The 24,348-nt window shown below is 39.8% G+C and overlaps 3 protein-coding genes across 17 annotated transcripts in view; 1 reads left to right on the plus strand and 2 right to left on the minus strand.

Moving 5' to 3' along the window:
* Window positions 1-51: 51 nt before the first annotated feature.
* lsm12b (LSM12 homolog b) lies at window positions 52-9,133 on the minus strand. Of its 2 annotated transcripts, none has more exons than XM_024284967.2 (6): window positions 8,993-9,133; window positions 8,076-8,230; window positions 5,839-5,972; window positions 3,404-3,513; window positions 3,088-3,214; window positions 52-678 (listed from the first exon to the last, which is right to left on the minus strand). In XM_024284967.2, the coding sequence occupies exons 1-6, from the start codon at window positions 9,016-9,018 to the stop codon at window positions 586-588; spliced, it is 645 nt and encodes a 214-aa protein (XP_024140735.1). In that variant the 5' UTR covers window positions 9,019-9,133; the 3' UTR covers window positions 52-585. The 2 variants fall into 2 exon arrangements, with proteins under 2 accessions (XP_024140735.1, XP_024140736.1); XM_024284968.2 differs by lacking the exon at window positions 8,993-9,133 and adding an exon at window positions 8,651-8,764.
* Window positions 8,464-11,333, plus strand: g6pc3 (glucose 6 phosphatase, catalytic, 3). Its single transcript, XM_024284965.2, has 6 exons — window positions 8,464-8,785; window positions 9,846-9,955; window positions 10,034-10,124; window positions 10,201-10,319; window positions 10,432-10,573; window positions 10,645-11,333. Exons 1-6 carry the CDS (start codon window positions 8,568-8,570, stop codon window positions 10,985-10,987), a joined length of 1,023 nt encoding a protein of 340 aa, XP_024140733.1. The 5' UTR covers window positions 8,464-8,567; the 3' UTR covers window positions 10,988-11,333.
* A 174-nt stretch (window positions 11,334-11,507) lies between these two features.
* tanc2b (tetratricopeptide repeat, ankyrin repeat and coiled-coil containing 2b) overlaps window positions 11,508-24,348 on the minus strand; it is a 178,098-nt gene continuing 165,257 nt past the window's right edge. For 12 of the 14 annotated variants that reach the window (XM_036217014.1, XM_024284953.2, XM_024284959.2 and 9 more), the window contains 5 exons: window positions 22,643-22,672; window positions 20,215-20,306; window positions 18,500-18,646; window positions 17,787-17,887; window positions 11,508-16,970 (listed from right to left, as the gene is read on the minus strand). In XM_036217014.1, the coding sequence (XP_036072907.1) occupies window positions 14,912-16,970; window positions 17,787-17,887; window positions 18,500-18,646; window positions 20,215-20,306; window positions 22,643-22,672 (2,429 nt within the window). In that variant the 3' untranslated portion in view covers window positions 11,508-14,911. The remainder of the gene's footprint in view (window positions 16,971-17,786; window positions 17,888-18,499; window positions 18,647-20,214; window positions 20,307-22,642; window positions 22,673-24,348) is intronic. The other 2 variants (XM_024284958.2, XM_024284955.2) reach the window with 1 other exon arrangement.

The following is a 24,348-nucleotide window of genomic DNA, read 5'->3' on the forward strand; positions in this document are numbered from 1 at the left end:
ACAATCCACCTTTTTGCACTCAGTTTCTCACAAAGTGGTTCCAAATTACAGTCAGAATTTTTGTTACTTTTATTTTAGAAAATGTCCTTTAAAGTGTGGCGTTTCAAGTCACATTTTTGTTTAAAATACAGAAAATACAGACAGTAGAACATGGATACAGAAAAAAAAAAAAAAACAAAGACAGAAAATAAAGCTAACAAGCCTTTCTGACTGCTCTAGTTTTCTCTCTTTTTCTCTTTAATGGAACTGAAGGCAAAGGAAGGAGGGCAGAAAAATGCTTCAGGAACAGAAGGGGAGGAGTTAAAAGGAAACTGGGGCGGGGACAGAATGGGAGAAGTTAGTTGAAGGAAACTATGGTTGCTTTATGGTTCATGTTTTAAATTATTCTTTATAAAGTCTAATTTAAGATTTAATCTTCTCTTTTTTGTCTTTTCTTTTTATTTCATGGTATTTTGATCTTCAGGATCCAGGGCCCTCAGCGCTCCTCCTTGTGGTCTCAGACTGAGGACAAGGAATGCCGACTTTGTCTGGCAGTGGGAACAGAACCGCCTGCGTCGCCGTCTCTGGCCGACCCACGCTGCCAACTCAAGAAGATAAAGTGGAGTCCTTCTGTGTTTGCTGTGCTTGTGAACGTTGCATGGACTTCTGACTTTCCAGGTCTCTAAAATGTTTCTCAACCTGTTGGAGCAAAGCAGAAAGGACACAGGTGGTTTTTTTTATAATTAGAGAAAAACAAATGTTTAAGTAAAGACCATTGTGATGTTCATAATGGCCATTTGATGCACGTTCAAGAATGCACAATTGGCATTTGGTGTTCACACTGAACTGCTGCTACCAGATACTAGCGCATGCCCACCACCTACAGTTGAAGGTGCAAATCTCCTGAATCTTGCTGCAGGCTTTTTCTTTTAAAGCTCTATTCCGATGTATGAAAGATCTGGCATCATAAGCAGCAATTATTTGCTTCTCCTTCGTGATCAATTTTTAACAATTGGCAATTACAAAATCAGAGTCCCAGCAAGGCCAAGTGTGCCCCGAATGGGTTTGTCCGCAGTTTCCGTGGTGACCCCACCTGAGTTCGCCCACACTGGCTCCAATGTCCAGGCACTGGTAGACCAGGCTGCCGGTAGCAGAGCTCGCTACTATGTCCACTGGACGACCTGCTAGCATACCGAGCCAGCCCACCGAGAGCCCACTTACGCCGATGTGGGCAAACTCAGGTGGGGCCACCATAGAAACTGCGAACCAAGCCAATTGGATCCCACTTTTAAACTATAGGGGACCCACTTGGCCTCCCTGCCTGAGTGATTGTGGTCAAAGTTCAACTTTTAAAGTGTGAACAATGGCTGTAGAAACGTGTGTAGGAATACATGAATGCTAGTTTTATGCGAGGAAGCTGGAAACGGCGTTTACATACACTTTACTGTAGGTGGCCGTTTAGATGCCTGTTACCAAGCGGAATTTCATGAATACCTCATATAACTAAAGGTTTTTTTTTTTTCCTCTCCTGGAGTTCCATCTTAAATTTACTAGATAGAGACAACAAAGAGTAAGATCCACTGACAAAAAAAAAAAAAAAAAAAATGGGCGGCGTGTTTAACATGCTCTTGTTGCATTTTACTGATGATTGTGGACATTTATAAAGATTATTCAGCTTAAAACTGCATTTTTATTTAATTGATAGCTAAACAAAAAAGGGCATTTGCTACAGAGAAGATTCACCATAAGCTTCCTGGGGAAGGGGGGCGGGGTTGCTCTGTACCAAAAGTTCCAGCCACAACTCAAAGGGGAATTTAATAAAGTACTGCCACTCTGCAAATAATCCTTTATTAATTCAGTATTTAAAAATGACATTTAGATTTTGTCTAAAAACAGCATCATCATAATGAAAAGACCACTGGGAATGCTTTGAAAATAGATCCAAAGATGATCAACATCTCTTCAGTTTGTCCAATCTCTGTTGCATTTCATTGTTCAAACACAGCGTTCTCAGGAATTTCATGAGGACTACTTCTCTGAAATGATTTAGCTGCAGTGATGGAGGGAAAGCAAAATCCGCTGAAACAAAGTGCATTCGGGACCGTCTCAGCTAATAAAACACTAGCAGATGTTGGGATAAACTTTAATCTCTTCGTGGCAAATGTGCAGATTTTTTTTAAAGTCTATGCGTAATGTTTTTTAAAAATAGCGCCATGTGGAGATGGGGTGGCATGCTAAACAGATTTATGGGAAAATATTAAAGTAAAAAACATAATCATGGAGTTCTGACACAAGCGGATGAGATTAACATCCGTCTGTGTGCTGCATCAAATGTTAAAAAAAAAAAAACAGAAATATCCCAGACTTATTACTGCTGACATTCAGGGCAAAATAATGTCAACAGTAAAAAAAATAAAAATAACTTTATTTTATTGTATTTTAAAAAAAAATGTAAAAAAAGGCAGATTTTGTTTTGCTGCAACACTTGGAAGTTACAAATACACTAAAGATGTGGAAATAGTTGCACAAAGGTAAAATGTGAGTCCCCTTGTTACTTTTACTTTGAAATTTGACAGGAATTTATTTATTTTAATCTCCGATATGGGCTTACTGAGTGAGAAAGTCAACATTTCAGCAGTTGGACTTCTACAAAAACTTTCTAGTCATCACATCTGAAGAAATTATTCAGGGATTCGACAGCCAAAGCCAAAATACAGTCAACAAACAGTTGCCATAGCGACCCCATCATCACTACTCTTATAGGTACTTTAGACGTCCATCAGGGTTGTGACTCACTTTAAACAAACATATTTTCCAGCAATCTGCTGTGTTGATTGTTTAAATAACGTAGATTACAGAACTTCTACTTTTGTGTTGCATGACTGGATATAGGATAAAAATATATTTGTATATCTTGACCAATATAAGAGATTTAGCTTAGTACTTTTTTCTTTCAACTCAGAAGTACATTTGTGTCTCCAAAATGTGACAATCTACATCAAAAGAAAAGCATCTGCATTTTACCTACACTGCAGTCCGAGTCCCATGGGCTAAATAAATGAATATTTATAAAAATAAAGAGCAGAAAAAAAACAGAAGCATACTCACTATTTTGCGTACATGACTTAAAGCGCTTCCCTCTTTGCCTTTGCAGTTCTCGACCTGGTAAGGCGGTGAGATTACGACATCGTCCATCACAATAATGTTCTTCTCCTGCCATTTACAGTCTTTGATGCTGAAGAATACAGGAAAAAAAGATTAATTTTATTACGGTGGTCAAAGCATAACTCATTTATAATAATATTGGTCACCTAATGTTGCTAAAAATTAAAAACACCAGTTACCAATAGCTAAAAAAAATACATTTATTTGAGGTTTTACTTAGAGTCTGACTGTTGTGAGCTGAAAGGAAAGATGATGTTACGTTTTATGAATAGTCTGGAATAGCTGTTGGCCCTCCACAGAAACCCCAGCACTGATTGCATAGGCTTGGGACAGCTTGTCCTCCTTTTCTGTCCGTGCTCGATTGGCAAGCTGTGAAGAAATGAAGAGCACAAAAGCAGCCTTAGCGTCAAATGGTGAGACTGACGGCATTGTTGGGAAGGGTTTCAACCTTTCCGTTTACTGGGTCGTGACTCAAACTCCTGTTGTGTAAAGATACGGCTGAGCTGGATTCTGAGCCATCGGAACACAAAGTAAAAGCTGTTTGAGTGCTTTTAAATATGCAATTGAAGAGCAGGAATTCTGAATGCACCAACTCTGATTAAGTTATGAGTAATTGGGCTTAATAGATGCATTCATGTGTCAAGCCAAAAAAAACGGATTGGCTTCTATGCCAAAAGAATACGATTGGCGTTTGTTTTAATAAGAATTAGTTAAAGCAGCAAATTGCTGAGTCATTAGATGCAAGAATTGCAGAATCAGTTAAACTAAATGAGACTTGTGATGATTGACAAGTTTTTTTAATGATGTAATAAATCCTCTTTTCTACCTTGCAGATGGCACAAACATGCAAAAATTTTTTGCACCACCACAAGACGAGGAAACAAAAAGTTAACGCTAAAGTTTCATTCTCCATATTTGACCCATCCTCCATTGGAGAGGTGAGCTGCAGACACAGCCGCACTCAGCAACCAATGGTAGCTTACCCCCCCAATCCAACCCTTTCATGCTGTGGATCAAGCAGGGAGGCAGTAGTTACCATTTTTAGAGTCTTTGGTATAACTACTATGGATTTGAACTCATGACCTTTCAGAGGCAGACACTCTACCACAAGGTCACTGAGCTAAAGTGATGCAAAAACATGGCTGTGTAAACTAAGGATGTGAATCCCCATTATTAAATTGGTTTCTATAGCAATATGTTAGCAGCATTAACAGTGTATTCAAACTCCGCTGATACGTTTGGATCCGATTCATTTCTGTTGATGATTTGAGGACAATATTTTATTCGTTTTTTTCCAAAGTAAGCCTCTTAAACAAAATCTTTAGCATACTGTAACTTTTCAGCCGTTAACACGATCAACGTAATTCCAGCAGATTTTGAAGGAGAAAAACGGCTTTAACAAGTAAAAAATTATATTAAGTCAAAGAACATAAAGACTGGAGCTCTGGTTAAAAGCCTATTACGCCTTCATTTCTAATCAACATCTTCCAGCATCGATGTGCATTGTTCGTATAACTTCAACAGTGCAGTCGGTGCCCATTCTGAACAGACTGTTCTTGTTTGAGCTGAAATTCTTCTGACACATCCAAAGGTTTGAAGACAGCAGTTTGAGGTATCCGTGGCATGCCGCCCACTCCTGTTTATAGTACTGCTGACTTATTTAAAGCTAGACCACATTGTTTGAAAATTGCATGAGCCATATAGAGCTATTCCATTTGTTTTATTATTTTTTTTAAGTTGCCAAACTTGGAACTTTCAAGTATTCAGATCTCCGTTTCACCTGTGCATTCTGTGGTTTTCTAGCATTTGTTTTATTAACGCACCACAAATAAAAACTAGAAAAGTTGCACTACCTGCAATAATGCTAGTGTGGATGCTTTTTGCTAAAAGCAGTCGCTGAAGATGCTGAAGCTTTTTGACAAAAATGGTGACACAATTTACTTTAATTGCTGAAGGTATTTGCTGAAAATGCAAATACTATTTGCTAAATGTTAAATTTGCTAAAAGACTGGAAATTTAGTTAAAAAAAATTATAAAAGCGCTGGTTGATCTAAATTTCTGAAAACTTTGCAGTCAAATTGCTTAAAAATCCCAAATACATGCCAATTTAGCAAAAACTAGTTAAACTCCAACATAGCCTAAAATTCCTCAGTAAACTAAATTAGTCAAAAACGTTAGCCTGTTGTTAAAATAGAAGCTGAACTCTAAATTAGCCTATGAAAATCTCAGAAGATAATAAATTAGCCAAAAACGTTGGCATGTTGCTAAAATATTAGCAAAACTCTAAATTAGCATAAAAGAACCTCAGTAAATGCCTGATTAACCAAAAAAGTATATTGTTGCTTAAATACTAGTCAATACCAATAATACAAGCAGCAATGTCCTGAACATTTTAACTTCCAAGATTGCTGAAATAGCTTAAAGTGTGATGGAGTTTTTACGATGATTACGAAGCTTTCACACAGTTAATGTTCAATGGAAACAAGAAATAAACCACCAAATCTCTCCATCCTTAGTATAAGGAGACCCCCAATCACCAACTAATCTAAAAGTCCTACACTTAAAGGAGAGAAAAAAAAGTCACCTAAATTTTAGATTGCAAATGAATAATTATCCTTCCTCATAACCAACAAAAATAGTGACATAAGAAATATTCCTAATAGCCCCAACAGTGGTGCACCAAAATAAACTTACCTTGCTAACATTCAGTGATGCTAGTGGAGGAGGAGTCTCAGTGCGGTCATTAATTATGTCCACGTCAGAAACATAGGCTAAGTTGATCAGGATGACGTCGTGCAGGTTTGGCTTGCCACTGGAGGAAGCACATTCTTTGAAGTCGTAAGTTAAGATACACAACTTTGTCACAATACGTCCAAAAGCAAACAAAAAAATGATATTTTCATTGAAAACATGAATAAAGGGGGTCGACATTGAAACAAACTTTGGTAGGTTCCACAGAAACATTTTCCACTTCAAGATAATTCAACAAAGTAGATTAAAATACTTTGCAATAAAGGTATTTTCCACAAAGTTTAATATTTAAAAGGAAAACAAAAATGTTTGAATTGTTTGGGAACACCGACAGTCCCAAGCATCAGCACACAGAAACCCTCTTTCACTTTCAGTTAACACAGAGTAGTCTGTTGGACTACAGAAAAAGCTATTCACAATTGGCTTTTTCAACACTGACCGCTTTGTATGAGATTGTTTGTAGGAAGTTGGGTGTACAAATAAAACAAAAATAAAGATGAAAAAATGGACTTAAGATATTAGGATATGGTCAGTTTTATTTGAAGGCATCAAGCTGGATTTCCTAAATTCCCACTCAGACCATCTTTTAATCTGTTGTAAAAGTGTTCTCAGTGTTCCCAAAATTAAAAAAAAAAAAAAGTAGCAGTGGTTAATTAGAAATTTGTCTCCAAGTTGTTGATGGAAAGTAAGTATGCTGAATTTCTCCATCAGTTTACGTGAGCTTACAGCCCTTTACATCTAATATTATTGGTGAAGCAAAAATGGCGACCAATGCTGGAGCTATCCAGCCGTGCAGTTTTAAGTCAGATTACAGCTAAACAAGGAAAACAAAAACAAATATGGATCTAGTTGTCGACATTAAAATGAAGCGGAGTAAGAAGTTTGCTTTTAAGTCACAGCTACAAGCTTATATTTGTTCCTGATTCACAATTTGAATGGAAAAAAATACAAAAAAAATGGAAAATTTAAGCTTATTTTTTATGTATATGTGTCCTTCATCATTAAAAAATGCCACAAGAATACGTTTAAAACAATTTTCCTCTGCATGAGTCTTTAAGAAAACCAGGTTAAAGCCAAAACCATGCCAATTTTTACGATAAAAAAGTAGCGCTAATAGTAGCAACATTTTTACCATTTTATTCTGGCATTACTAGTAAATTTACACTCCAGTTTATATTTATTTATAGCATTTGGGAGCAATTGTACAAAATGTTTTCCTCCAGGAAGAACACAAATTAAGTACCTACACAATAAAAGCCTCAAATCTACATTTTCTGTTCCACCCACTAAAGTGAAACATTAAATATTTTAAGTCTGAATACCATTTACAGACACAGTTTAGTCATGGGTTTCGTTTGGAGACAGGTTTTATGAATCACTCAGTGTCACATAGAATGAATGGGTGTAGGCAAGTTCAGCGGCCAGCACAGGCTGACTGTAATCATTAGCCCATGATGCTTCCCACCTGAACCCCAAATGACATTGTCACCGACATGTGGCATTACTCAAAAAATGACAAAAGTTGAAAAATTAAAGGGGGACTAAACAGAAACAAATATATTGAACGTAGGAAAGGTAAACTGAGATTTTTAACAGCGGCGGCAGTGCTGCTTTCGACGTAACTTAGCATGCTAGCCAAGCTAACAGCGAAATTAACAGTGGCGAGCAAGTGAAGATACCGCTTATTTAAAAACAACTTGACAAAATAACTAGTGACGTCCCTAAGTGGCGGCGTTACACGCGGCCAAATGCGCGTGGGAACGCGCGAACCGGAGCGGGATGCGGCGAATGTCACGTTAGCCCGCTAACTAGCAAACCGCTCCGGCCGTTGAGAGCACACAGCCATGATGCCTTACGAGGGTTCGCTGCCAGATAGTGAGCCATGTCCAAGCCTGGCAATACAATTAGAGGATTCAAAACACTCACACGACCCTCCCGCTTCCCAGGAAGCGTTTCAGCACACATGCGGTCATCTTAACACTCTTTCATTGATACGAAATAGCTGAAGACCCATCTTGACAATTATAGATAAATTAAAACGAACAACGATGTGTAACTGGGCTCCCACCAATTACGCCTGCGCGGAGCACTATTTGACATATTTTCGGTTACCCTAGAGGCCCCTTGCAGCCAAGCAGGCCAGCAAGGCTGCTAGCGACACGGAAAAAAGGAAAGGATACTCAAAGTTAACATCTTGGACTGGTAATCGAATGCGACAACTTCTCCTTGCAGACGTTGGCCTAGGCAGGTGAGGCAAGAGACATGGCTCCCGACGCTAAAATACTCCCCCGGTCCAGGAGCCGCCATCTTCTCCGCCAGGAAACCGGAGCGCCTGCTGTACGTAAAGCAGCGTGATGTCGTAGTGAGATGAAATCTGGGCGTGGTTTGAACGACATGTACCGGTCTTTCGTGTCAAAGGAACACATTTAAATAATTATTTTAGATATTTTAAAAAGCAATGTAACTTACAAGAACAAATATTTTGACTCATTTTCAATTTTAAAAATATTCTAGTGGAAACCTGTGCCTTGAAAATGACCCCCCCGTTTACCTAAGCGCCCCCTAGCGACATAAAACACAAGTGCAACAAATAATTTTGGCTACACAACTTAGGACGGCTGCATCTTCACTCACCATCTATACTTATGTAAATAAATAGAAAGATTTTGTAAATGGAGACCGTGTACACCCACGGTATTCGGGTGGCTGAAACCCTTCAGGAGCAGACGAGTCATTTAGAAAAGTTTTGGCTTACTGTCACTCTCCTTGGAGATCCTAAAGCAGCCTTTCTGCTCGTCTTTCCTTTTACCTATTTCATCAGCAAGCGAACTGGAGTGGCCGTCGTTTGGGTGGCGGCTATATCGGAGTGGTTAAACCTAGTGTTTAAATGGTAAGGTGAGCTGTTTCATTCATGTGAGCTCGTTAACATTTATCGAAGTACTTCTACTGACTAACATGAATTTTAAAATATATTTTTTAGCGATGCCCGAAGGTCTATACATGCATTTATTATTCGTATTTGCATGAATACATGTGGAAAATGTAGTTATTTTCGTTTGGTAAACACGTTAGCTTCCGGACAACACTGCAGTCCTACCCTTTAAACAGTCCGGAATGAAACATGTCGGCGGAACCAAAGTCTCTGGGGGAATTGTTCGCTTAGAGCGGTTTTTTCCTCCACGCAGGTCCTCAAATACCCCCTCCGAGCACGTTTTACCCGTTATTGTCTGTCTGGCACACCTGTTTCATATAACTGGGACTTAGAATTTGCATCTGTAAAGCTGATTAGATGATTCAAATGTGCTAAACGAGGTAAAAAGGTACTACATGCTGGTTTTGAGAGCAGAATAAAGAGAAAAATTGCAAAACATACAAGTAATAAAAATGTTTTAAACTATGTCAAAGCACATCTTAAAAATACGTAAGTTTATTTCCTACCAAACTTTTTTATATATTAATTAAAAAAAAATCTTATTTAAAGCTTACATAGAAAATTAACTGTATAAATAACGATTGCTGTAAAAAATAAAATAAAAAGTAAATTACTAAGCAATTGATAATGAGAAAATTGAATTTTACTACACATGAAACATTTACAATGTGTTTGGAAATACCTTACTAACAAAAAGTAGTCGATTTAACTTATAGTGTACTTTTTATATAGTATCTATTTACTAAAAACTTGATATGTCAAAATTTAGTCTGAAGAAGTATTTAGTTAGTATGTTCAGTTTGGTTATTTTTTTTCCCTTTTAGATGTTCATGATCACATTGTGCTGCAATTATGGGGGCAGTGAAATCACCCCCCCCACCCCCCAAAAAAAAAATATATATATATAAGATGAATACATAAGCATACTATAGTAAAATTTTTATTTCTTAAGATTTAAGATAAAAAACAAGTTTAAACTTCCTCAATATTACATTATTGTTGCAATTTTTCCCCTTAGGATACTGTTTGGAGAAAGGCCATTTTGGTGGATTGGTGAATCCGGTCTTTATGACAAAACCAGCCAACCCAAAGTTCATCAGTTTCCTTCCACTTGTGAAACCGGACCAGGTGAGGAATCCTGAAAGAAAAAGGCAGTAAGTCTGAGAGTGAGAACTCCAAAGCTGGTTGGTGTCTGTCTTATCTAAGGGAGTCCATCTGGACACGCGATGGTGACAGCGGCGGTCTGGTGGGTTGTCGTGTCATCACTGGGGTCATTCGTCTACTCCCGTACTCACAGGTGGGTCAGTCTGTAGTAGAAACTTAATTGAAACTTTAGTGTATTTTAAACATGTATTTTAAAAATGTGCTTCCAGCTTGGTGATATCAGCGGTTCCCTACATGCTGTATGTCACCGTTCTGGCTGCAGTTGGGATCTCCAGGATTTTCATCCTTGCTCATTTTCCTCATCAGGTCATTGCTGGCTGCCTCACAGGTCTGACACATCTGCTTTAATGCAGCACTTCTGACATTCTCATTTTACAACAGCTTAAATCACCACTATAAAAGCAGATGTTTGAATAGAATTTAATATATTTTCTTCTCAGGGCTCCTTTTGGGTGTCACTCTGAGGAGCACGGTTCCAGAAGGTCGCCCCCTGCTGTTCTTCTTCAGCTTCAGCGTTGGTCTGATGTTCAGCGCTCTGGTACTCAACGTTGCATTGCAGCAGCTGGGAGTTGACATCTTTTGGTGAGTTTTGCTTCTTAAGGAGGCTTCTTTTTATTCCTATTAAACCAACCCGTTGCTTCCGGTTCGTTCAGGTCAATCTCTTTGGCGAAGAAATGGTGCAGCCGCGGCGAGTGGATCCGTTTGGACACAGCCCCGTTCTCCTCCTTGACCCGTGACTGTGGGGCACTTGTCGGTTTGGGGTTGGCCCAATACTGGAAGCCGGGCGGCTGGTCCCTGCCGTGGGCGGCGAGAGCGTTATCTTTGGCTGTTTCGTCGATGGGACTCTATCACGTGAACCGCCTGCCGCTCCCCGTGAAACCACAGAGTCTGTTCTATAGTCTGTTCTTTGTCAAATTTGTTCTCGTCCCTCAGATCGTCATGGTGTTTGTGCCGGGGCTGGTGCATCTGCTGACACGCAAAAAGAAGAAAGACTAGGTGCTCTACATGGGAGACCACAAAACTTTTTAATTTTTCTCAAAAACATAGTATTTTGTGTACGGGGAACACTTATTTTAGTTAGTTTACACTTTTAATGCTTTGTGAATCCTCCGACAAAGTCACTTTTCTTTTTATTTAAAGACTACTTGAGCCTTAAGTGTAAATATTTAACTGAATTTGTTGGAATTGTGCTGTTTTAATGTTTTCTTTGTCATTTGAATGCTTGTTCACCAAAAAAAAAAGAGAAAAACCCTTAAAAAGGGTTGTTAACTGAGTCACCTTTATATATATATATGTATAATTTTTTTAGCAAAATCAAATAAGAAAAAAGCAATGAATCTTCTTTTTGTTGATGAAAATAACATGTTTTGCACAATATGTGAAATGAATGTAATGCAGAAATGAGTAAAAATAAAGAAATGACATGCTTTAGTTGATAACATTTATAAATAACTCTTTTTTTTACCAATACATATGATTAACTGTACATATTACAATCAGTTATGAGATAAAAACACATTTTTCTGTTTTTTTTTTATTGTTTTTAATGAAACTTTTTATCACAGCGATCTGAAAGCTCACATTTACAGACAAGAGAACTCTGCTCAGCAAGCAAATACATTAAAATAAAACGAAAGGAAACCTTTTCCTCTGGTGAGATTGAGGGGAAAATGATAAGGACCGGTTCAGGAAACTCCAGTAAAGTCTCCCTATCCTGACCCCCCCCCCCCCCATTACGTTGCATCGCACACACCAGAGACACACCTCTGTACAAGTTTCTGCTTGAGCTCATGGAAAGAATAGAGCATGCACTGGACTATTTACAGCAACCTAATATACAACTGCTCCGAAGCACACACTCTCTGATAGCATCTGCTTAGAAAGTCCTGTTTAAATTAAATATTTTACAGTCTAAACCTTCATTTCTGTAAAGATAAATAGGGCATCTCCGGCTGCAGGTGAGGACAAGCGGGAGACGATCAGGAGAAACGGTCTCTTTTATAGATTTTCTTCATCATATATCCCAATAAAATGTTTCACACACACTCCATAATGTTGCCAACATATACAAACAACTTGAATATGATTATTATCCCACACCTGTATGAAGCAAACTCCAAATACGGATTTTTTTAAATGCTAAAATGTCCTTTTTTTCCCAAATGTGCTCAAAACTGGTGCATCCGACTGGTTGATTCTTTTAATGACGTGACACATGATTGGCCCCTCAAGAGATCGAAAAAACCCGAGCTGGACAGGAAAAAAAAAAATATCTGAGCCAGTTTCTGTAACTTGTGCTAGAGTGAGTTTGGTTTGGGTCGTACGGAAATCCATCGCTGCGTTGTGTCTATGAAAGTCATGCATCGGCAATCGGACACATGACCCACCCGTTTTCTTCCAGTTCAGCCATCATTAAGTTTCATACATAAAGTGCACCCTTAGTTAAAAGCGAAGCAGAAATGACTGGATAAACGTAAATAAAGAGATGAAAACTGTAAACAAAGGGGTATGAATTTGCTTGCTTGCAGCTGCTGAGCTCTTACCCATCACTACCACAAAGGAGGAAGAAAAGCAACTCTGACACGGATGAAAAAAACAAACTAAAACCCCTCGCGAGAGCTTTCTGTTCACAGAGTTACTTAAATAAATGAGGGTTAACAATCCTTAGGCCCAAAGACAGTTATTGCACCTTCCTTTTCTGAGTAGCACAGCTATTTGTGCAAACCTGGACTCTTTAATATCATCCTGTTTATACTGTATTGTTCAATATTTAGCAGATAGTTTCATTAGACAAAAATATAAAGGCGTTGATACTTTATATTTCACCAAAAACACAACATAAAAAGTCGGTTTTAAAGTAATTATTTTGAATTAAAAAAAATACATCAAAAACTTAGATCTACTTTTGGTTAAAATGATGTATTTGGTAGGTTTCGCCAGTCGTAAATTAGGCAAAGACATCTAGATATACGGTTTTGCAGCTTAATGTACGTGTGCTTCTTCAAGGATACGCTAAATAAGTCTCTCACGATAAAGTAATAATATATCGCAAAAAATGCCAAAAAAGATGGAGAACCAGCTCTCCTCTCTTCTTTTTGGCACGGTGTGCCTTATGTCTGAGCGGTTCGACAGCTTTGGCAACCACAGAATACTCAGAAAAAAGCTCCCAGTGCTGAAGAAAAACGTAAAGCCACTCGTCAAAAATCAAATAAAGAACTCGTCTGCTAAATCTATTTCTATGCTTTAGTTTTTTTACGTTTAGGAACTTTTGCTTTTTAGGGTCACCAGTTATTTTCTTTTCTTTAAATAGTGGGTACAACCAGAGGCGGAGCTATAGTGGGGGAGGGAGTAAGCAAAAACCTTTGCCCCTCATAGTTGAGTCAATATTACGTCTGGAAGCGATGTGTGGGCGGAGTGCGCGCGAAATCTTCTTAACTTTCAGTTCACACCAGACACATATTTTTCTCTGACGGTCGACCGGCGGTTTGGCTCAGCTGTGGTTTTTTAGAGCTTTTCTTTGCAATCATCAAACACCCAAAACCACACCCCTCCGCTATGTTGATCTGCGTGCGTCTCAGTGTCTGTATATTTTTGTGTGTGTTGTGTTTGTGTGTTTACTTTCATCTCTACAGTCTGTTTGGATACAAAAATTTGATCGCATTTGTCAATTTCAGCCAGAATTGACATGGACCGCTCGTGGCTAGCGCAAAAAATAAACTAGACGCCAAAACAATCGCTGCAAGTAGCAAGCCGATCGCGGAGGACCGCGGTGCTTTGCGTCTGGTGTGAACTATAAACTATTAAATTTAATAAATCACGAATACAAGCTTTTTAAAATAGTAGAAATGACACTTTAGCTGTTTTACTATTATTATTAATAATTAAAAACTGTTTGAAATACATAGTTTAGGATCCTTTCATTTGTAATGGCTGTCTAAGCTGCTGTTCCCATTCCCCTCCCCCATATAAAAAGCTCTAGCTCCGCACCTGGTTGCAACAAACTTCTCACAGAATGTCCTAATTCCAGATCTAAGTGGCATACTGTATGTTTTTAATCAATGAGTGACTTCAGACGATCAAACATTCGAGAAAACTGCTGAAAAAGAAGAAAAAAATAGGAGTTTTGAAAGATTTAACATATGAAAAGCTGATGATTGGAACGCAAAAAAAAATGAAAAAATAAATGTCCGCCCTTTTATTAAAAAAAAAAAAATCTACAGGGTATTGCCATGTCGTGCGATAAAAAGACACAAAAAGAGGTAATTATGCGTCAAAGTTGAATTCCTCATTCCTTCCTTACAGTGGCCGGTTTTCCACATCCATATGACTAGCAGAGGCAAAGTCAATTTAAAATGCAAACTATGTTTTGCTTTATTTCTATGTACAATATATAGCTTCTTTATAAATATTGTAATTTTTTTCTATAGGTATTGAGTCATGAGCCATTTGTATTTTCTGAGCAATGTACTGTATTGAACAGATAGGACTGTATTTTATAGAATAGCGCCTAATAGCAAACTTGATTAAGAGCACACTTTGAAAGAAAAGAAGATGGAAACGAGTCCACAGTAGAGTCTTATGGGTACTCTTTCAGTTCCATTCATTAAAGTCACTTGTGGGAACTTTGTGCCATGCCACGTTTTGGAAGTGCAACGGTCTTTGATTGAGAATGAGATCCCAGAACCCTCCTGTTATTGAACCCGTGTGCAGAAGATGATGATGAAATAATCCCTTCAATGGCGTTTTTCCAGGATGATCTCTAGTTTACTAAATGGAGCCAGCTGCATGTTCCTCTGGAATTTCCCTCGTGAGTTCCATGGAATGAGTTTGTCCATGACACGCACACGGATAAGCAGTCGAGATAAATATTCTTCCACGCTCTCCTTCTCCGAGTCCAACCGTCCGATCGCACACAGCCCGTCACACATTCGACTCCACAAACGGTCTCTTTGGTTTGATGGGGGAGGTGGGGCCTTGGGTTCGGGAGTCGCGCGAAAGCTGGCGGTACATGTTGTCCTGGTAGGCTTGTGCAACGGGCAGAGTCCTCGCCACTTTCACGTCCGGGTAGGTGGGAACCTGGCTGACCCGCTCCAGAATATCACCACTACCGCGGGAGCCGTTGGTCAGCTTGCCCAGTGAAGGGGTTTGGGAGTAGTAGTCCTCCTCCAACAGGTGACCATTTTGGGCATTGTTGGTCTTGTTGTAGTAGGCTATATTGCCCAACGAGGGCGGGGGACTGTAGGTGGAGCCTTGCTGGACCAGCTGACCGGGCGAAGTTGGACTAATAGCGGAATCCATGGATGTCATAGCCCTGGACCGAGAGGGCTGATGAAGGTACTGCTGAGTCCGTGCGGTCTTGTCTATGATGCCCATAAACGGAGTGTTTCTAGAGCGGGTGCTTTCGCCTTGGTACAGCCCCCCACCGCCCTGTGAGGGGGAAATAGGGGAGATGTCGTCACAGCTGCGTTCGTATGTGGCCTGCAAGGGAATCTCCATCTGCTGAATGGAGGAGGAAGGTCTGAAGCCCGGTCCTAAATTGGTTGTGGATCCAGTTGAGATGTTGTTGCTAGAGGGGGAAAATCGCAGGCCTACACTCTGAGAATGGATGAGGGGCCTGGGGGTAGGTACATGCGGCTTCATCTCTGTAGTATTGGCGCTGACGGGGCGTCTCATCATATGGGGGATCTCAGGAGAGCCCAGCTGGCAGGGCGGCATGGCATTGGCCCGCTCCAGCACGTGTTCAGAGACTGGGTAGTAGGCGGCCGACTGACTGCGGCTTATCTGAGGCGTCTGGTTGTATCTGATGCCCCCCGGGCCCCCGCTGCTGGCGCGGTAGGCAGAGGAGGGGCGCTGGGGTAGCTCGTCTTTTAACAGGTTTGACTCCATAACCCCTCCTCGGCCACCGTGCTGACAGAGGGCCCCAGAGCTGAGACTGGCCTGGACTTGGGGCATAGACCGTCCATCTAGGGAAGGCTGGTACACCAGGCGGCTCTCCACGTCAACCGAACCTCCTTGGTATCGGCCACCCATGGAGTGGCCTAACTGGCCGCCAAAGCTGCTGTTACCCATCACGTTGCTAGGCTGGTTTGTGCGGACTATTTGGGCGATTGAAGGCTGGAGGCGCAGACCTTGAGCTTGGTGGTGGTGGGAAGATATAGAAGGCTGTGAGGTCAGCTGGAATGAACGCTGGCTGCTCATCTTAGACAGAGGAGATTTGGGTCGCCCGGGTAGCTGCTCTGACTGGTAGCGTACAGGTGACCCAGACTGGGACCTGTACATGCAAACGCTTTCTAGTGGCGGACTGGCTCTGTACTGAGCTGCCCGGCGTAAAGGGGAGGGGGGTGGGCTTTGATGGTCCATCCCCTGACCCCCAGTGCCCATAGGGGGCGGGCTGAAGCGGTAAGACGACTGGTGTACTGGGGACGTGTGAGGAGGACTATGTCGGTAGTGGGAATTTTGGTGTGTTGGGGACAGAGAGGGGGATGTTGTTTGGTATGTTCCACGGGTCGGGGAGGACATGGAGGAGGAGGTGGGGTGGTACTCATAGGGCTGGCCCATTGGCGAGCCTCCAACCATGTAAAGTTGATCTGTATGCGTGGGGGACAGCGGTGGGCTTTGAATGACAGGAAGACTGGACGAGTTGCTGTGAGAGTCAGGTGGGGGCAGATTAATCGACATGGCCTCCAACTCCTGTTCCAGGTAGTCCTCATCCTCGAACAGGTCCTGGACTGGCTCCATGTCCTCCAGACGGGGCTCTGGGGGAGGTGGAAGAGGCATTGACAGGACATCCTCCTCTTCCGGGGGAGGCGTAGGAGGAGGCGAGGGTGGAGGCTCCAGCTCCAGCTCCTGCTGCTGGTGGTCCTCCTGGTTGAGCTGGTGACATTCCTCCTCCACCCTCTGGAGCAGACGCTGGATTTCTCGGTTGTTGGGGCACTGTTTTATGGCTTCATTCAGGTCCTCTAAGGCTTCAGCAAATTGTCTGGAAAAGAAAAAGACTCTGCTTTTTAATTTGTACATTTTAGTTTGAAAACTACAAAAGACAAGTACAATAAATAAATACAAGAATAAAATGTATGAGAAAAAGTTATAAAATCATGACTTTATGAGAGTAAAGTTGTGAATTTATGAGAAAAAAGTTGTAATTTTTGCAAGATAATTGTTTATTTAGGAGAAAAAATTATTTTATGACAATAAAGCCGTAAATTTATGAGAAAAGCACATTGTTTTTAAAGAATAGATATATATATCAACAAAATAAATGACACATCCCCTGGAAATCCACCCCTTGTGGGGCAAGAATCTTCTAAAGAAATCCGGGTTCCTGTGAAGTCTTTTTAATTTCCTTATTCTCATAATAAAACAATCTTGAGTCACTAAATGACTTTTTTTATTTGTGAAACCAACACTGAACTGCTTACAATGTGATTTACATCTGTCACTCTGAAACACATGATTGTTTTTTTATTTGTTTTTATACTTTTCTTAGTAAACAACCTTTTGTCACAAAAATGTATGGCTTTATTCTTGTAAATTCTCAATTTATAACTTTTTAAATGATAACTTATTTTATTTATTCTGATTTATTAATGTAAAATGTTGACTTTTCCCTCATAAATTTACAATTTTTTCTCTTAAAGTTATGACTTTTTCTCACAATATTATGACTTTATTCTTGTAAATGCTTTTATTCTTTATTTTTATAGCAGCCCTAATACTTAGTCCTAGGAAACCCATGTGAACGGGTTTAAATGAAAAGACTAAATGATCATAATCACAGGGAACAAAGAGAGCCCACCTGCTGCTTCGTTTGGCACGGGCCCTGGCATAATATGCCTCATAGGATTTTGGTTTCAGTTCAAGTGCCTTGGTAGCAAATTCCTCAGCCATCCCAAAGTCCTGAAAACACAAGCAAGAGTGGAAATAAAAAACACAATGTAAGAAGCATCAACGATAAATGCAAATCAAATCAAGAAATTTGCACTTTTTTATGCTAAGAGCATATGTTAGAAATGAAAACATGAACATTTTGATAGAAAACATAGAAAAACATAAAAGTAAGTTGTTTTACTAATAACTATACAAAAGTATACACCTATTTGACATGACAATACCAAGCGCTGCAATGGTTTTTAAAGATCATATTTTTATGTATTCCTTTAATAAATACAGGAAGTTCTCATCCCCAGTATTAAGCTTTAATTAAATTAAAAAAAACACGGAATAATGATACCTCGTTATTTTTCTAATTCATTTTTTTTTAAATCAAAAGTAAAAGAAATTGCTATTTAGCAATTACAAATCTAAAAAATATAGCCCATATGAAAGGAAACAAGTAAATTGAAAGTCTGTGAAAAGAAGTTATAGTTATATTTTTTTGAGTCATTTAGCTTGGGGCAATATTTTTGCATAGTGTCTCTAAAATGTGTAAGTCAAAGTTACATAATGAAATATTTTTCTAAAAATGTAAGAAATACAGGTGAACTTTAGTGAACATCCATGAGTGCTTACATTCATTTTCCTGCGACATCGGGACAGGTTGAGGAAGAGGGACACTTTGAGTTCTCTGAACGTCTTGAGGTCCTCACTGAAGCCTTCCCGTGGAAACTTTTTCAAAGCGTACTGATAACGTTGAGCTGCCTCCTTCACCTTCCCCTTCTGCGAAATAAAAAAGGCTCCATTATAGTTTAAGTTCTTTCTTTATTGTTCTTTAAGTAGGCTGGGAAAGTAGAATAATTATACTCACGATAACTCACAAATTACATGAAGTTTAACAGTAAAATAGTCAAATGAATTATATTAAAATCATAAAAATGAGAATAAAAGCAAATAGTGAAATAAATTTTCAGCTGTCATAAATGGAGCTGGAAAGCTTTTAGTTTGGATTTGACGAGAGTGAAAACTTGTTGAAGTTTTAAATACTTCAAAATAAAATGCCACTTCACTGAGTTTAGTTCTCACTCTACAGCGTCTGATGTCTTTGAGCTTCTCAGAGTCTGAAGGTTTTAAGCAACTGAAACATCAGATGGACTTTGGTGCTAATCCATGGAGAGACTTAAACACAAGCAGAACTTTTTAAAGCCTGTTCTTCGAGGAACAGGAAGGCAGTGCACCGATCTGAGGACAGAACTGATACGCTTGTAGTCTGACGATGTCGTGGATTTAATATGACTGTTCAAGCTGAAGTCCATGGTTAGCCATAGATTTCTAAGTTGACGTGTAGTGTTTAAAGACAGAAAATTTTAAGAACTTTTCTTATTTTTTTTCCAGGCTGACGACAATTATCTCATTCATGCAATGAAATCTTTAGTATCCAAACAGTGATCTGTTGGATGCACTGATGGAGTCCACTGATCTATATTCACCTGTTAGGGGTGAGATGTGACACCTGCATAACTTTGGTAAAATTGCTGCTTAACAACAGACTAAGAGAAAGCATGTGCTGAACTAAAAAGTCCCAAGCAAGATGGAGCCCTGGGGAACCTCACAGGTCAAGGTCCTTTGGTCTTAGACACAGTTACCTTTTTCAATAAAGTATATCTTGACTTCAAAATAAGACTTAACCCATTTGAAGTACTGGAGATAATTATTCTGTCCTCAAGTCCAAGTACCAAAAGCATCACTCAGATCCAACAAAACAAGAACAGAGACTAGGTCTGTGATGTGATGAGTCATTTCAGTTCTGTAATGGGACCTACACTTTGGCTAAAAGTCCTCATAACAAACATTTAGCAGGAGAAATTCAGTGAGCTGTTGCTAAATAACTTTTTCAAGGAGATTTCCATATAAAAAGGCAGGTTGGGATTGGTTTGCAGACCTCTGGACTGTCTGGATGGTTGTTCAGTACTGTTGCAATAAAATGGCTTTTCTTTTATTCAGTAAAAGTTGCAAAATGTTGCAGCTCTGGCAGCAGATTTGCTATTAATGTTTTAGAGTTCATTGCACTCCAAAATTCTCAGAATATTCCATTTAAAATTTTTGCCGACTCATTATACTTAGACACGGAAATGACAGATATGGAGCTGGAAGGTTTGAGATCTCGTCTATTATTGCAATTTCTAATGATTTCCAAGAAGTACTTTTTCCTTTGTGTAATGAAAAGTCTCATAGAACACATTTTTGCATGTTTAAAGAGAGATTTTTAAAGAATTGCTGGAAAAAAACCTAAATGTATGAAGAAAAGTTTAGCGTTGTGTAACAGTTCAATTTGTTGCTTGTTTTCTGACCTTGTAGAAGTTGTCCCCCTCCTCGATGAGCTTGCTGAGCAGGATAATCATGATGTCGGGTTTGGAGGTGGCCATGGCCCACGTTGCTGGACCTGGGTCAGACAGGAAGGAGCAGATAAAAAACCGTGAGAAAGCCCCACAGGAACGCAAATGGAGAGAAGGCAGGGAGACATACTATACACAGCAGTATGAACAGCAATAAAGACACCAACCAACATGAGGAATGGAAGAGAGAAGACAAGCAGATCACCTCGAAAAAGAAGATAAAAAAACAGAAAAATCTGTTCTGACGCCTCATTGTGACCTTACTTTAGGCTTTAGCTGCGTTCAAGTACTTTTTAAACCCTGCAGATAACTCCAGAAGACAGAGATGATGTATAATTGTGATCAAAAAGAACTCATTTTAGCCCAGAAAAACTTCACACAAATGCAGACAACAGAAAAAAGGCATTTTTCAGTTAAATGTCTGATTATTGTATTTTTTGGAGTATAAGTGGCCTTTTTTTGTGCAGTTTGCCAAAAGGTGCAAAGTATGATTTCTTTTAACCCTCCTGTTATGTTCTGGGTCAAAATGACCCGTTTTCAAAATGAAAAATCTTAAAAAATTCTTAAAAGGATCTTTTCTCCTTAAATTTCTCCTGTTTGGCTTATTTAACATAGTAAATAAAAGTGGCTCTCACCCTACATGTTTATGTTACCTTGTTACTGTTTAGGTTGATTTGACTCGTCAGTTAAAATCGAAGCTAAAAAGAGTCCTATGACACTACGGTCACGTATCACGGAATGGCACCACGCAGCGACCTAAATTCATTTTTAAGTCACATTTTGAGACTGTACGATTTTGTCGCAGAAGTTTTACGAAAAAGTTACAATTTTACGGCAACTGGACAATTTTTCTCTAAAAGTTGACTTCGGTCAGTGGCCGCCCGGGCACATTTTGAGGTCACAACGTGGCAGTCCAGTGACAGACGGGGATGACGCCATCTCAAAAATGGGCTACAGCTGAATGGCGACAGGGCGGATCGTCTGATTGGACGATGTGTAAATGTCTCCAGATGGCCGCCGTCCATATCAAGTGTCACCAGCAGCCTGGTGTAAATAAAAAACGGTTCTTTCTGCACACCTGACTTCCGCCATCTACAGTCATGAACACGCCAACAACTTTCAATAAATAGGGCGGCGGCAAAAGAAGATTCTGCCGATGCCTCCCCGTCGCGCGGTTGTATTTCTGACCATGGCGCGAAACACAATACACCTCTGTTTCACACTCACACAGGTGCGGGTACTTGTATGCTAACACAAACAAACACACACATTGTCTTGATCTCATCTTTGAAGTTTGAGAATGCAGGTGTTGTTGTGAATTTTGACAGGAACCTTCTCAGTTCCCATGTACAAACTCCGCCCACTTTCAGTGGCCGCTGAGTGGGGGATGGGCTACAAAAAATAGCGTTTCTCATGCTTTTTTCTTAAGAAACAAACATAAAAGGAGGGTTAAAAAATAGCATTTACTACCAGAGAGCAAAGTGTGTGTATCAGTAGCTGTGTTTCTATTACATATATGTGCAAAACTTTATTGAAGTGAAGAAATGTCAAAAAACAAGCAAGCAATCAATGTGCTATGGCAGTGAAGTGTACGTATATTCAGTGTATTATTGTTATCCATTCCTCTTTGCCTTCCGAGATGAAATGGCTGTTCTAAAATTTCTCTCTAAATGTGACTTATATGCGACATTTTGCTTCTTAATTATGTTTTTTTTCCTCCTTATACTCCAAAAATGTGCAAATTTTGCTTTTAGACCTTTTTGAGGGTTAAAAACCCCAAGTCCCCGATGTATGCATCTGCACAGCAACACGGATACACAGACACATCACAGACAAGAAAAACAAGGGATATTGCACATAAAAAACACAAAAAATAAAAGAAGCAAGCAGGAGGGACAGAGCAGTCTTTGCAGGCGTTAGCCATCCTCTGAGCGGGCGGTGAAGGGAGGAATGCTGCTGACTGGACTATAGCTGACACAGAGGAAACGTCTGGAGGATGGACGATGCAGAGCAGAGGGGTTTAATCGCTGCGGTCTGTGGTGGCGGGGGGTACAGAGAGAGGAATTACAAATGCATGCATTTGGAACGGAATAACTACCACGCAAGAGTTACTTAGAGCTGCTGTCATGCATCTGAAGGATGGACGGTCAAAACCTCAGGCTGGAAGCCGGGCATGCTGCCATTAACCATTTGGACATCTACCTCTAGGCAATCCGGACTGCATCTCTGTCAGTGTTAATACCTTTGCGTATTATTATTTGTCAGTTTGAGAAGGTAGCTAAGCTGGCCTGCCGACACTTAGGACGACACAGACAACACAGAGAGAGGAGATAGAGCTGTCAAAATGCCTGGTAGGGTGAGAAGTCGACAGCCTTGGCTTTACCTCTGGGTCGACTGGGCAGCGTCTGACATCCTGGTGCCGGAGAAAGAGGCGGGGCATTGGGGCGAGAGTGAGGGTTTAGAGTGAGGTGGGAGAAAGGAGGGCGAGGAGGTGGGGGGGCAGAATTGCCAAATGGAAATAGAGGTGTGGGAGTGAGAAGAAAGAAAGAGGTGGTGATGGTGAAGGAGGATAGTGAGGGAAGGAACACAAGCAGCAGTGAGAAGCCAAAGATAAAGGCCTTTTAGCGAAAAAAAAGAGAAGAGGAAACACTGGAAGCCCTAATGGCAACGAGTCTCTGAGCAACCGCAGCGGAGTCGAGGATGCGACTGAGAGAAACCAGCAGAAGAGAAAGACAGAAGCACCGAGATAACATGATAGAGAGAAGAAGAGGCAAAACAACACAGCGGGAGAGTCGTACAATAAAAAAACATCAGAACCAGAAATAGCTGAGGGAAGGCAGACAGTGCGGCAGTAAGGGGGCGGGTGACGTACAGTAACAGGAAGAGGACTACTTTACACGGCAACAGAAATCTTTCTCTGAGCTTTATTTTTTTAAATGTGCTTTTTAAGTATCAAGCTGTAGAAGATGAAGAACGTATTGTACTCAATAAAAATATGTATTCCAAATTTTTTATAGGTCTTTTGGTACAAGAAGTACAAACAGGCTGGGCACTAACTTGATCTATTCATGAAAACTATAAGATAACCTTCAGAAAATGTTGAAAACTCCCAATGTGTCCATGTCATAGACATGATCCTTTTTGTTAATATAGTCGTCACGATATGCCACTGTCCACAAACATAACAGAGCAAAACACTGAGGATGTATTTGCTATCAGTAGTTATCTGTATAAATGGTTTATTTTTGTTTGTGTTGATGCAGAAAATTAGTCATAGCTGCAGTTTTTTCGCCTGTTCAGACCATTAAGGTTTGCCTTGATGTTGATAATTGTGAAGGGGCCGTCAATAAATGACACAAGAACATCCCAGACAAATGATATCAGCAACTTACTATTATTAATCTAAAAAAAAGTACTCATTATTGTTAAAACTAACTCAACAGAAATTGTTACTATGATTACTTTGTCTCTTAAGGTGCATTTACACCGAATGGGATTCGTGCAGTGGAGCTGGACAGTTTCAATGTTAAGTCAATGGTACATGGCGATCTGAAGTCCCGCAGCGTGATGTGGGTGTCATGGAGGACTGGCAGCAACTCGATTTGAGCAGAAAATTCGCCAAGTGTCAAAAGAGGAGCAGCTATGCAAATTTTTCGCACGAACCGCGTTAGGTGTGAATGCACCTTTGGAGCGACACTTTAATTAATGCAAAATGTAGACACATATTTATTTTCTCGCTTTAGGACTATAGCCTATCTAGTCCTTAAGAAATATTAGAACAAAAAAGGAAAAAAAAATTAGAGCAAAAACTGGAAAAATATTATATTGAAAAGTAAGAAAAAAACGTAATACCTAAAAATTGTATACGATTATAGCAAAAGCAAAAAAACACAGTATATATCAGCAAATTATTTAAAATTCTGAAAATATCACATTGAATATGAAAATATTGAAAATATTATATTGAAAAAAATACATTGTAGCTAAAAAGGACATAAAATTATAGAGAAAAACAAAAAATACAGCATACATCAAAGCGTTTTAAAAAACTTGCGAAAAACTAAAAAACATCTCAAATATTAGTAGAAA

Source organism: Oryzias melastigma, linkage group LG19 (genome assembly GCF_002922805.2).
Source record: "Oryzias melastigma strain HK-1 linkage group LG19, ASM292280v2, whole genome shotgun sequence".
Lineage (NCBI taxonomy): Eukaryota > Metazoa > Chordata > Actinopteri > Beloniformes > Adrianichthyidae > Oryzias > Oryzias melastigma.

Coding starts and splice junctions, on each gene's coding strand:
- g6pc3 (XM_024284965.2), top strand. CDS start 8,568: ATGGAGACCGTGTACACCCACGGTATTCGGGTGGCTGAAACCCTTCAG. Junction 8,786..9,845: donor TTAAACCTAGTGTTTAAATG/GTAAGGTGAGCT, acceptor TTTTCCCCTTAG/GATACTGTTTGGAGAAAGGC. Junction 10,125..10,200: donor GTCTACTCCCGTACTCACAG/GTGGGTCAGTCT, acceptor ATGTGCTTCCAG/CTTGGTGATATCAGCGGTTC.
- lsm12b (XM_024284967.2), bottom strand. CDS start 9,018: ATGTTTCATTCCGGACTGTTTAAAGG. Junction 3,514..5,838: donor CATCACTGAATGTTAGCAAG/GTAAGTTTATTT, acceptor ATTTCTTCACAG/CTTGCCAATCGAGCACGGAC. Junction 679..3,087: donor TAAGTCATGTACGCAAAATA/GTGAGTATGCTT, acceptor TTGCTCCAACAG/GTTGAGAAACATTTTAGAGA.